The 13,049-nt window shown below is 26.0% G+C and overlaps 1 protein-coding gene across 6 annotated transcripts in view; it reads left to right on the forward strand.

Annotated features, from left to right (window-relative positions):
* The window catches only part of LOC101236496 (cilia- and flagella-associated protein 70), a 70,638-nt gene that overhangs the window by 7,636 nt on the left and 49,953 nt on the right, over positions 1–13,049 (forward strand). For 4 of the 6 annotated variants that reach the window (XM_065799578.1, XM_065799579.1, XM_065799580.1 and 1 more), the window contains 3 exons: positions 8,187–8,370; positions 9,498–9,596; positions 9,670–9,743. In XM_065799578.1, the coding sequence (XP_065655650.1) occupies positions 8,187–8,370; positions 9,498–9,596; positions 9,670–9,743 (357 nt within the window). Of the gene's footprint in view, positions 1–7,383; positions 7,858–8,186; positions 8,371–9,497; positions 9,597–9,669; positions 9,744–13,049 lie in introns of those variants that run through there. The other 2 variants (XM_065799581.1, XM_065799582.1) reach the window with 2 other exon arrangements.

Genomic DNA, 13,049 nt, shown 5'->3' on the forward strand with positions numbered 1-13,049 from the left:
ATTAATTGGCCTTAATGTAAGGTAAAAATTGAAGTCTTTGATCTTGAAAATGTTTGCGTAGGCCTTGACCTTAAAACTCTTGGCCTTGACCTTAAAACTCTTGGCCTTGGTCTTGTCCTTGGCCTTGTAACTTTTTGTCTGGTTTTGTAACGTGTGGCCTTGGCCTTGCTACTTTTGGCCTTGTTAACAACTCTGTTTTAAATCATTCAATAGCTAAATTATGTCGTCTTGAGCAAAATAAACCAAAAGATATAGACTATTTGGTCAAATTGAAGGATTATGTCAATGAGACAATTAATGTAAATGATAATATTGAAATATAAAATGTCTCTAAGCATCATCTCAGATTGCATCAGCTAATGAGGCAATTAACAAGTTTTGTAAATAGACAATAGAAAGAACAATTTACATCAGAAATAAAAAACAGCAGAAAGTTGTATAGTTAATTTAGTTTTCAAAAATAAATATCTAACATTTAATGTTTTATTTCAAATGTGATAATCTAGTTTGACCGAGAGAACATGTTGATTGATCAAACTTTCAATACAGTCTCATAAATTCATTAACTACATACATTTCAGTAATGTATTCTATTATATCTCAAATTTAAAATCACAATGAAAACTAATTTTTAAATATTATTTTATAGTAAAATCAAAATAGAAAATTGTTAAACTGTTCAAATTGTTGAAATTGTACAATACAAGTTCCTTAAAAATTTTAGCCTATGGCTCCAAGAAAATCCTAAAATATGACCGTTTTACTTTTAGCAGATATTAACCAGGTCTCTCTTGTCCCCTCAAAATTGCAATGTTTATTTAGAGGTTTCAAGTCACATAACTTTAAAAATGTTTGATATTTTTTCTTAAAAATTTGTACCTAACTATTTTCAAGGGTGACAAAATTAATAAAATGATCAGATATATAAAAAATTATTATTGAGTACCTGTGTTTATCAATTTAAATAAATTTAGGCAATTTTTTATATATCTGTTTTTAATGCTCAAAAGAAACTCATATGGCTTTGATGATATCAAAAAAAAAAAAAATTTTACACATCATTCAATATTTATTGAACTTTCAGAAAGCATAAGAATTTTGATCTGCAAGTATATGGATTTCTATATATGGAAAACAGGGGACGGACTTTTTTGTAGCAGAATATTGCGATTGATTCTTCTTTACCTTCCAGACTAGCTGAAGCTCTGAAACTTTTGGTATATCTGAAGCGCTGATAAACATGCATATTAACATTGTTTCCAGCGCCCAAGTCATTAGGGGTTAATGGAGCTCTGTAAATTTCAGTATTAGTGCATTTCTGATAAACATGTGTAAAAATTTTTTCCAGGGTAGACTACAGAAGAGTCCATGGGGGCAGGTCGCCATGGGCCATGACCCAATTATTTTCTCTAAAAAATTTTTTTTTTCTGACTTAAACAAAGATAACTTTAACAAGATTGTTTAATTAAAATAAATTAATTTATATTAACACAAGGGTTATCACCATATGTAATCACCTAGTTTTTCAAAAGTGCCCCAGGGTGCCACCTCAAATTTGCTTCAAATTATGACCACCCACAGCTTTTATGAAAAAAACACAATCCTGAAAATTTTAGCTTGATTGACCAAACCGTTCAAAAGTTATAATTGAATTAATATTGACCAAAATCGGAAATATTTGAGTATCTGGAGCTTACAGTAGATTTTTTTGATTTTTACCAGATCATAACTTTTTAAATAAATTAGATGATCACCTGAAATTTTTTAGGGTAATAGTTTTTCACCTAAAATATCTATTTTTGTAAGTGTTTTTGACTGATTTTAAACAGTTTTTGAGTTCATGTACCTCAAAGTTGCAAATTAACACAATATTAGAAAATTTTTGGAAACTTTAATGTGCTACAGTTCAATACCAACAGACAAGCTGTGCCAATTTTTTGTTACTTTTGTGTACTTAGAGTAACCACTTGTGGAAAAAATTAAAATCATGTGTTAAAAGTTATTTTAGCACTTGCAGCAACCTGTTAAAATATCACTTTTTTTAAAAAATACAATAAATTACATTAACTTTGTAGGCATAGAAAGTAGCGTAGACAGTTAAAATAAATTATGAAACTTTTTACTTGGAAAGTTCTATATATAGACAATCACCAAAAAAAATTAAAGACCTATACTTTATCTTATGACACGATTTTAGCATTTTGAGTCCAATGCTTTTTTAGTTTAAAAAGATTAAAAAGCACAAGTTATATTATACTTCAAAAAAATAAAAAACGCTGAAAGAAGAAGTGTATATTCACATGAAACACAAGTACACTAATTTCTTTATGTCTGATTTAATTAACTCAAAATACTTTCATAATCATTATTTGCAAGTTTGTCACAAGCACTTCTACCCTTAATGGATGGGGTGCTTAATTGACATATAACTTTGTCAAATGGAACCCAACATTGACCTGATCGTGCATCATTAGTCCATTTTAAATTTAATTTGTTTCTATGTATGAATTTTACATTAACATCTTGGTTTTCATTACAAATCTCAAGTACAAGCCCTATGTACCATTCATCATCGTAAAAGCATGCAATGTATTTACCAGGTTGAAGGTTTGAAGGATCTTTTTTTGCCAAGTTAATATTATTCAGCAAATGGGTATCATAGACAGTATCGCTACATATTCTCCATAATAATTTTTCTCCACCTGGTAAAAACTGTGATAGCTTCTTAAGCCTGGGGCTGTGCTCTTCTCTTCATATCGTTTCTTTAGGTTAAAATAAGTTTCATGATTATTGATATTATCGCTTGAAATGTAAAATAATTTAACACCTTTAATGTTTTTTTCAGCCCATGTAAACAGTTCATTTTATGTGAGAATCTGGTTTGCATTTGCTGCTTGTGAACTCGCTTTTGCTGTTTCTCTTTTTATAGTTCCTCCTATTCCATCACATAGACTTTTGCCATAGGGTGTAGCAAAGAAGTGGTGCTCAGCATTTATATTGTGATCTTCAAGATGGTACATGTGTTGATTTAATGTTCTTTTTGCCTCTGATAAGTTGGAGGATTGAGCTTCTTTGATAAAGTTGTGGTGACAAAGATCATACAAAGTTTCACTTAGAGTTTCAATAAACTCAATAATGCTTGTTTGGACACCCATTATTTGTATATGGTATGATCATTAAAATCAAAATAGTTATTTTCACACACATTTTCCAAGTAAGTCTTTAAATTTACTTTACCAGGGGAATTTGAACATAGATGGAGCATGCAGCTTTGACTATATATATTACAAACACATACTTTCATCAAATCTTTGTAATATATTAAATGCCCCTTAGGTAAAGCAGCACACAAAAAAAACATTTTATTGAACTAATATTAAACGTTTTTGTTTATGAACTTTTACATTACTTAAAAGCAGAGAAACAAAGTCTTTTTTTCCTGGACATTGTCTTGTGAACTTTTTGGGTTCATGAATTTCAATGACTTTTTGTTTAGCAATATCTTCTTAAGGCTGTCCTATTTTAGCCTCAGGTTTAGCAAGTATTCCTTTTTCATTTTTTCAACTTTCGAGCTTTTTTAAAGATGTTCTGAAAATGTTTTGCAAGTTTTTTCAATTGACCAACTATCAGAAGTTAGTGTTAGTAGTTGAACTTTTTTTTCCTTCAAACTTATTTTCATTCTATTTTTTATTGCATCTAACAGTTGGTCTAAATCATTACAGTTTATATATTTTTGCTCTTTTTCTGATACTTAATCTTTTGGGTCCAAATCCAATGCTGACGCTACTAGGTTTGTCATACTTGTTGCAAATATTTTAGCTTTTTGCTTTTCATATCCTAATTTTTTGCGTCTTCTTACGTTTTTGAGTGGAGATATTTCCGATAAAGACACACTCTTATTAAGAATTGTCTTATCAAGGTCTGAACAACTCAAATCTTCTTTAGGAGCTTCATCTTGACTACTTTCTGTAATTTTTTCAAGTTTGAATTCATTCATACAGTTAGTAAAAACTTTTTGACCAGGTTTGATCTTAAGTTGATTTGCTATTGATATGTTAACTTTACACAATCCCTTGATAATTTTTTTCTTGTGGACTTTAAATGGATCACAAGAGTATTTTTGAAGGGTTTCATATCTAGAAATATAGACTTTTTCATGGTGAAAACATATCTCCTCATTTGGTTCGAAAGTGTATCCTATCCTTTGCAGTAAAACTTCAATATCAGTACCTTTTAGTCTTATTCTTCATACCATTCTACAATATGACATTTATCACAATCTTCATTTAAAACTCTTCCCACGCAACATTTCTCTAACATTTTTTACTAATCTAAAAATATTAAAATCAAGAGTTAAACATGTAACATTATCTATTAATATTAAAAAATAAATTTTTTAATATTTTTCCAGTAATAAAATTGTAAAAATAAATCTCAAGTATAACCGTTATTAAAACAGTCTAAAATGCAACCAGTAAACTATTTCAACATATAACTTTCTGCATACACAAAACTTTTACTTTTTGGTTCTTGCAATATTAAAAACTAAAATAATAAAATCCAGAAAATACTGTGCAGATTTAGATTTTAATACAAATTCTTGAAGCAATTGAAGTATTTTACACTCAAATTATAACCATGTGAAAATTATATCAGTTTAATTATATTATATGCATAAATTTAACAAATAAATATTATAAAATCACATCAAATAAATTAGGTTAAAACACTGATAATTTTATTTTAAGAAAAATAAAATATACACCTAAGTCATAGGGCTACAATCATGTCATAAGATAAAGTATAGGTCTTTAATTTTTTTTTGGTGATTGTCTATATATAGAACTTTCCAAGTAAAAAGTTTTATAATTTATTTTAACTGTCTATGCTACTTTCTATGCCTACAAAGTTAATGTAATTTATTGTATTTTTAAAAAAAAGTGATATTTTAACAGGTTGCTGCAAGTGCTAAAATAACTTTTAACACATGATTTTAATTTTTTCCACAAGTGGTTACTCTAAGTACACAAAAGTAACAAAAAATTGGCACACCTTGTCTGTTGGTATTGAACTGTAGCACATTAAAGTTTCCAAAAATTTTCTAATATTGTGTTAATTTGCAACTTTGAGGTACATGAACTCAAAAACTGTTTAAAATCAGTCAAAAACACTTACAAAAATAGATATTTTAGGTGAAAAACTATTACCCTAAAAAATTTCAGGTGATCATCTAATTTATTTAAAAAGTTATGATCTGGTAAAAATCAAAAAAATCTACTGTAAGCTCCAGATACTCAAATATTTCCGATTTTGGTCAATATTAATTCAATTATAACTTTTGAATAGTTTGGTCAATCAAGCTGAAATTTTCAGGATTGTGTTTTTTTCATAAAAGCTGTGGGTGGTCATAATTTGAATCAAATTTGAAGTGGTACCCTGGGGACCATGGTGATTTGATACGGAATGACCCACAATGTAACGATAAAGATAATAGGAGATAAATTTCTTCTAGACTAGTGTAATGACACGTTTTTTGGTTGCTGTTAATAGTACTTATTTAATAAAACAGCTGGATGTTAACAATTTAGAATTAAATATTAGTTAAAATAATGACTTTAACAGGCGATAGTTTTCTTTTTTATTGATGTAATGTTATGGAAGGATGTTTTTTTTTTTTATTGTTAGATTTTATTTAATTAAACAACTTGCTGTTAACATTTTAGCATTTAAAGTATCAACTTTCAATTCAAAAAGTTTGAAATTTTACAATGTAAAATTCTGTTAAAATCATTATTTTAAATGGATGACTGTTTTTAATCTGTATACTTGCAAATCAAAGTTCTTATAAACATATGAACTTTCTTTAAATATTTAAAAAAAGATTATTGAATATAGAATAATCAAAAACCAAATGGAACAAATATGAATCAAAAAATTTTTGCAGGCAATGTTTTCAAAGTTATCTTTACTTTGTCAAAGTCTAAAAAAAATTTTTAAAGTGTCTGTTTTATCAGTGTCGCAGCCAATGGACCATCTGGTTGTCTTAGAAACAATTTTAACACACTTTTATCAGGACTGCACAAATACTGAAATTTTCAGAGCTCCAGTTTGTCTGCAAGATTCTGCTACAAAATAGTGGGGCACATAACCCAAATCTTCTCTGGTGTCTTAGGCCTTGAAAACAACTTTAACATGCACATTCATTGCCACTACAGGAATGCCAAAAGTTTCAAAGAGCCAGCTAGTCTGGACAGGAGTGAAAAATCAATTGCAATATTTCTCTAGATAAAAATGGGGACTGTGCCTGGTTATCCATAAATGGAAATCCATATACTTACATATCAATATCCTTATGTTTTCTGAAAGATCAATAAATATTAAATGACATCTAAAAAATTCTTTTTTTTGATATCATCAAGGCATATATAAATATATTTTTATATACCTGATTTTGATATACTTGCATATCAAAATCAGGTATATAAAAGTTGCCTAAATTTATTTAAATTGATAAATACAGGTACTTAACAATTGTTTTTCATTTCATTGGATTCGTTTTCTTCATTTCATTTAAACCCCTAAAAATAGCCAGGTACAGAATTTTAAATGAAAAGATCATATATTTTTAAAGTTATGTAACTTGACACCTCTAAATAAACGTTACAATTCTGAAAGGACATGAGAGGACTGACCAATATCTACTAAAAATAAAATGGTCATATTTCAAGATTTTCTTGGAGCTAGAAGCTAAAATTTTCAAGAAATTCTAATTTTACTTAGTACTCTCAACTGTATAAAAATCAGCAAAATCTGAGATATAGAATGACATTTTTAAAAAGTTCTGGCTCATTTGATGTGGATTAACCGATAACCATTAATTGGCAGTTCTTACACTACTAAAGTAGAACAACTAGGTTCACACAACTAATCATCGCAGAATTCACAAGGAATCCATAATTGTTATTAATCTGTAATCTCAAAAAAATGCCTAAAATTCAAAATTTTTTTGAGCTTTAAGATCTGTAAATTTATTTATCTTTTTATTAAGAGTGAAATATTTATTATGAATTATTTACTATTATTATTTATTATGAATTATTTACTACTATTATTTCTATGAATTATTTACTATTATTATTTATTATGAATTATTTACTATTATTATTACTATGAATTATTTACTATTATTATTTATTATGAATTATTTACTATGATTATTTCTATGAATTATTTACTATTATTTATTATGAATTATTTACTATTATTATTTCTATGAATTATTTACTATTATTTATTATGAATTATTTACTATTATTATTTCTATGAATTATTTACTATTATTATTTATTATGAATTATTTATTATTATTTATTATCACTATTTAGAATTACTATTAAGATTACTTACAATAAGTATAAATACTGGCTTGGTATGGTAGTATGTCAAAAAATTTCATAAATTTGATTTAATTTTTTTAATAAACTAAGAATTATTATATGAGTTTACTTAAGAGACAATAAAGCTAATGTAAATACTGCATTCAGAGAATAATTTTTGAACCTGGTTGAAATGTCTGAGCCATTCACTTCAACTATTTAAAATTCTAATAAAAAATTATAAAAAGTTATGTGCACATGTAACAAATTTCTTCTTTTACCCCAAGTTTTACAAACAGAAGCATCTACCAATAAAAAAATGTTACAGACTTGAGACATGGTGGGAATCTACTTACTAAATGGCGGAAAAAGTTAAAGAGAATTAAATTTACTCCTAACAGCAAATTGAGTTTATCTGAAAGTTTAGGTTTTGAATTATTTAGACATTTTAAGCCTAATGATGAAAATAATTGACTTTCAGGTAAGATTATTAACTAGTATAGATCTTAATTAAATTAAAATGAAAACTTTTATAAAATAATTTAAATTTTGGTTATTGTATATATATATATATATATATATATATATATATATATATATATATATATATATATATATATATATATATATATATATATATATATATATATATATACATATATATATATATATATATATATATATATATATATATATATATATATATATATATATATATATATATATATATATATATATATATATATATATATATAGATATATGTATATATATACATATATATATACATATTTAAAACCTATTTAATTTAGTATGGAGTCAAAGGAAATAATTTAGTAGCTATTGCTAAAGTAGAATATGGTAGTCTTAAACTTGGAGAGTCTAGCAAAATTCAAGTTGAGTCTGGAAATGCACAGTTAGATTTTACTTGTACACTTCACTTAAAAGTATTAGATCCATTAGTTTTAAATGAAATGGCTCAGACAAACATATATGGTAAATGGTTTCTTATATTTAACTTTATCAGTTTTGAAAAATGTTTTGCATCAAGTTTACTTCTGATTTTATATTAATAGTGTTTATGTATTTTTTTTATTTTTTATTATTTAATGGTTTTTTATTTTTAATTGTTTGATTTGTTTATATTGTTTTTTTTATATTTATATTTCTAACTTGAGCAATAATCTTTTTTTAAGAATTTATTACCACCGTAATGTCAAAGTATTTGTTACCTTTGCACCTTACCTTTTCATCTTACCTTTTCATCTTACCTTTTTTATCTTACCTTTGCATCTTACCTTTTCATCTAGTTGAAATACAATTCAATTTCATTTTACAATAATGTATCAAATGTATACCATATGTTAAAGAATTGTTATATTACAAAAGAAATATAGAGAACCTTGAAATGAAAAGGTGAGAGAACATAAAAGACAATACTAAAGGTAACTGGGAAGTAGCCAGGGAAACTGGAAGCTCAGTCTAGATATTCTAGCCTGAAAATATCATGAATAAAAAAATTAAAATAGTATAGCTTAATGAGTAAATTTTTTTTTCATAATATTATTGTTATACTATTTTTTAGATCATTTTTGGAAAAAAAAAATTTTTCTCAGTATTTCAAGTGGATCTTTCGATTCTAAGAGTAAAGCTTTTAAAATCTTTGTTAGTTGTGTGATCTTTTCATTCTGTAAGAGTAAAGCTCTTAAATGGTTTATTAGTTTTAAAACAGTTAAAAAATCTTTCAGGTCATACTGTAAAAAGTCAATTTATGACCCAATAAATTATTGGCTGTAGAAAGATTAAATATGAGATACATCTATATTGCTGTTGTGTAAACAAAAAGTTTAAAATCAGTAAATTCATTAAATATTTTTCAGGATATAGTCACAATTTTAATAATTTTTAATTCTATATAAAAAATTAATTTCCAGTTTTTTTTTCTGATTTTTTTTTTGAAAGCCTTAAATGTGACAATTTTTGACATTTGGTATTTATAACAGTTACTTTCATTGAAGCTTTATTTATTACAGTTACTTTCATTAAAGTTTTATTTTTTACAGTTACTTTCATTGAAGTTTTGTTTATTACAGTTACTTTCATTGAAGTTTTGTTTATTACAGTTACTTTCATTGAAGTTTTGCCTAAAGAAAAAAAATCAAAGGAGGAGAAATCAGTGGAGCTTGGTCAGTGCTGTGTTGACTTGTTACCTTTGTTGAAAGGTAATAACTTGAATCTTTTTTTTGTTGCTTTGCTGAAGTTTTTTTTAGTCTTTATTTTTTTGTTAACACTTAGGTGAGGTTGAGTTTACAGTGGCTTCTAATATTCATATGACACATCAAGTTGAAGATTCGTCACAACAAACATGCGTAAAGTTTTTAATTTAATGGACAAGTGTGTGTGTGTGTGTGTGTGTGTGTGTGTGTGTGTGTGTGTGTGTGTGTATATATATATATTAGGGATATGAATAAAATGCAAATTTCATTTCTTGGAAATGGTATAGTGGCAAAAAATGAACTTTTACTTGTATTAACATAAAATATTATTACTTTTTTCCAAATCGAAAAAAAAACTCGCCCACCTGTGCGAATAAAAACTTTGAAAAAATGGAAACATTGAGGAAAACTCTACTTTGTTGTATGCAAATAAAATAAATTGGCTTGTGTAAACAAGATTCAACATACAAAAGGCATTAACAGCCAAACCAGTTATCTAGTTTTTTTCTTAAATCAATGATATCAATGGTTCAAATATATTTATTATTGAAAAAATTTTCGATAGATATTTATTAGTTATAACTAATTTGATTTATTATTTTAGATAATGCATACCGTAAAGCTTCAAAATCTATATATATAAAAACACATCTGTGTAGTCCAAAAATTTAATGCATTTTGTAAAATGCAGTCAAAAAAAGGAAAAAATTCAAATAATTGAGGAAAATTTGAGCCAGCGTAGCAAAATACCTAAGGAAATTACAATACTTGGTAGATATTTATTTCTTGCTACTGAAATGAAGTCCAAAACTGAATGATGTAAAGTTGTAGCAAAAAGGAGAACAAACACTATGGAAAGTTCATTTTCCCATGTCAAAGGGAGTGTTCTGTAATAAGAAAAATGAACTTTGTGATTGATAAATATTTGATTTTTCAGAAAAGACCAGATGGCGACATAAAATCTTTTTTCTCACTATAACTTGATCTAACTAATGTGCAAGTCAAAAGTGAGCGTTCTGTATTAAGAAAAATGAACTTTGTGATTGATAAATGTTTGATTTTTCAGAAAAGACCAGATGGCAACATAAAATCTTTTTTCTCACTATTACTTGATCTAACTAATGTGCAAGGAGTTTGGCTGAGTGCAGAGGACAAAAATTTCTATAAATTGCATATACCATATAATGGAGATATTTGCTATTCAACAATAAAACAAGTCCCAAAACCATCAACATCATGTGCTATCTTTTAAGATTCCACTGAATCGTCAATCATCAAGCAAGTCATTCAGTGAAGAAGATTGGGACTATAATACTGTTGAATGCAGGACAAGTGAACCTAAGCGCCAAGCTACAAAAAGTGTAGCCAATTTGGTAACAAAGACAAATTTATCAACAAAAAAAAACATCTAAATTTATGGATGTTCTAAAAAAAGATGGTTAAACAGTTCCAATGCCTTCTCAATCTGGCGTGTACAAAGCTTTATATAAAGAGGCAGAGTTTTTATTCAAACATTTCAAATTTTTCCTTCGTAATTATGAGTAGTGCTTGCATTTTGATGGTAACATCTGGAAGGAGAAAAGGAAATTGTTGTCTTAAAGAACTCTACGCATGAAATTTGACTTGCTGTTCTCTCACTAAAAAATGGAAAAGCTGACACAAGGTATGGTGGTTTCTTGTCATAAGCATTCATATATTATGAGAAGAATCATGAATTCCCCAATGTTCATTTTCAAAAACAACCAGCATGTGAGTAATGCTTGATGGAATTCCCATGCAAATCTGAAAAAAAGCAAGTTTTACAGAATATTGTAAATCTGGGGATGAGCTGCAACCCCACATCCCCCTTACCCTGTTAGTGCAGCCCTGCTAGCCAAACCCTATAGCATCAACGGGAATAACACTAACATTTTGAAACCTTGTGCAAATTCAATTTATTTATACTTTAAAGCCTTAAAAGTAAGTAGCGTTTTTTTGAAAAATTTTCATTTGCAAAGGTGAGTTTTTTTTTCAATTTGAAAAAAAGTAATAATATTTTATGTAAATAAAAGTAAAAGTTCATCTTTTGATGGTATGCCATTTCCGAGAAATGAAATTTGATTTTAGTTATACCCCTAATATATATATATATATATATATATATATATATATATATATATATATATATATATATATATATATATATATATATATATATATATATATATATATATGTATATATATATATATATATATATATATATATATATATATATATATATATATATATATATATATATATATATATATATATATATATATATATATATATATATATATATATATATATATATCAGGCCTTGTTACGAGATTTCGCTGCGTAGTGAAAACGCGTAACGCATTTCTAAGTAACTCAACTCAGCAAATATATTTTGCACGTTAGAAGTTATATTGCTTCACTTGCGTCTTTTCAAGTACCAATTGTAATTAAAGTTATTTTATTAACACGTTAAAAATCATACAAACAGTTTTTTTCTCACTAGAACAAAAGTTACAAATATAATCTAAGTTCTTATTTAATAAATCATTTTTATTATTTTTTTCAACTATAAACTAAATTTTATTTTGAAAAAAATACTCTTTTCATGAAGTGTAGAATAATGTTTGTTTATTTTCTTATAATTTTACAGTTGGTTTTTGATTATCTTATTAACTGTTAATAAATTTTCTCTTATTTAATTTGTGAACTCTTTTTAATAATATTTTTAAACAATAAATAGTTTTTTTTTGTTATTTATCAGTTACCGATAACTTATTCGTGATCATAATTTATTTTCATAAATTAAACGAGCGTCATTAAAACTTTACGTTATTGAATTAACAAAAAACAAAATATCTTATTAATAAAATATTTACATCAAAATAAATTGTGCATTTTTTAAAACCAATATGACAAAAAATAATTTATATATTTAAAAGCAACTTATATATTTAATTCCTTAAGATAAAACTTAAAACACTTGATTTTTTTTAACTAATTTTTATCAATAATAAAAAAAATTATTAAACAAACAGTTTCTTTAACAAAAAATCTATTAGTTTACAATTGCGGTTAAATGCTTTTACTTATGACTTTATTTCTTCAAAATAAAAGATAATTAAAAATATTCTAAAAGATATAAGTTAAGATATAAGTTAAGTTTTTTTACATTTTTGATTTTGTACTTCATGGCTGATGATTGCCGATAGGCATGAAACTTTAAGTTCCATTAAAAGTTGTTTTTTCTAAAATTTAATTTTATATATATATATATATATATATATATATATATATATATATATATATATAAATATATATTAGCTAAGTTGTATTGGAATTAGCTAAATGCTAATGTTTATAATATAACTTAATATATATAGTTTAATATTGTTACTACAATCTTCAGGCAAGTAATAAATATTAATTTATCTACAATATGT

The sequence above is a fragment of the Hydra vulgaris genome, chromosome 06, assembly GCF_038396675.1.
Source record: "Hydra vulgaris chromosome 06, alternate assembly HydraT2T_AEP".
Taxonomy (NCBI): domain Eukaryota; kingdom Metazoa; phylum Cnidaria; class Hydrozoa; order Anthoathecata; family Hydridae; genus Hydra; species Hydra vulgaris.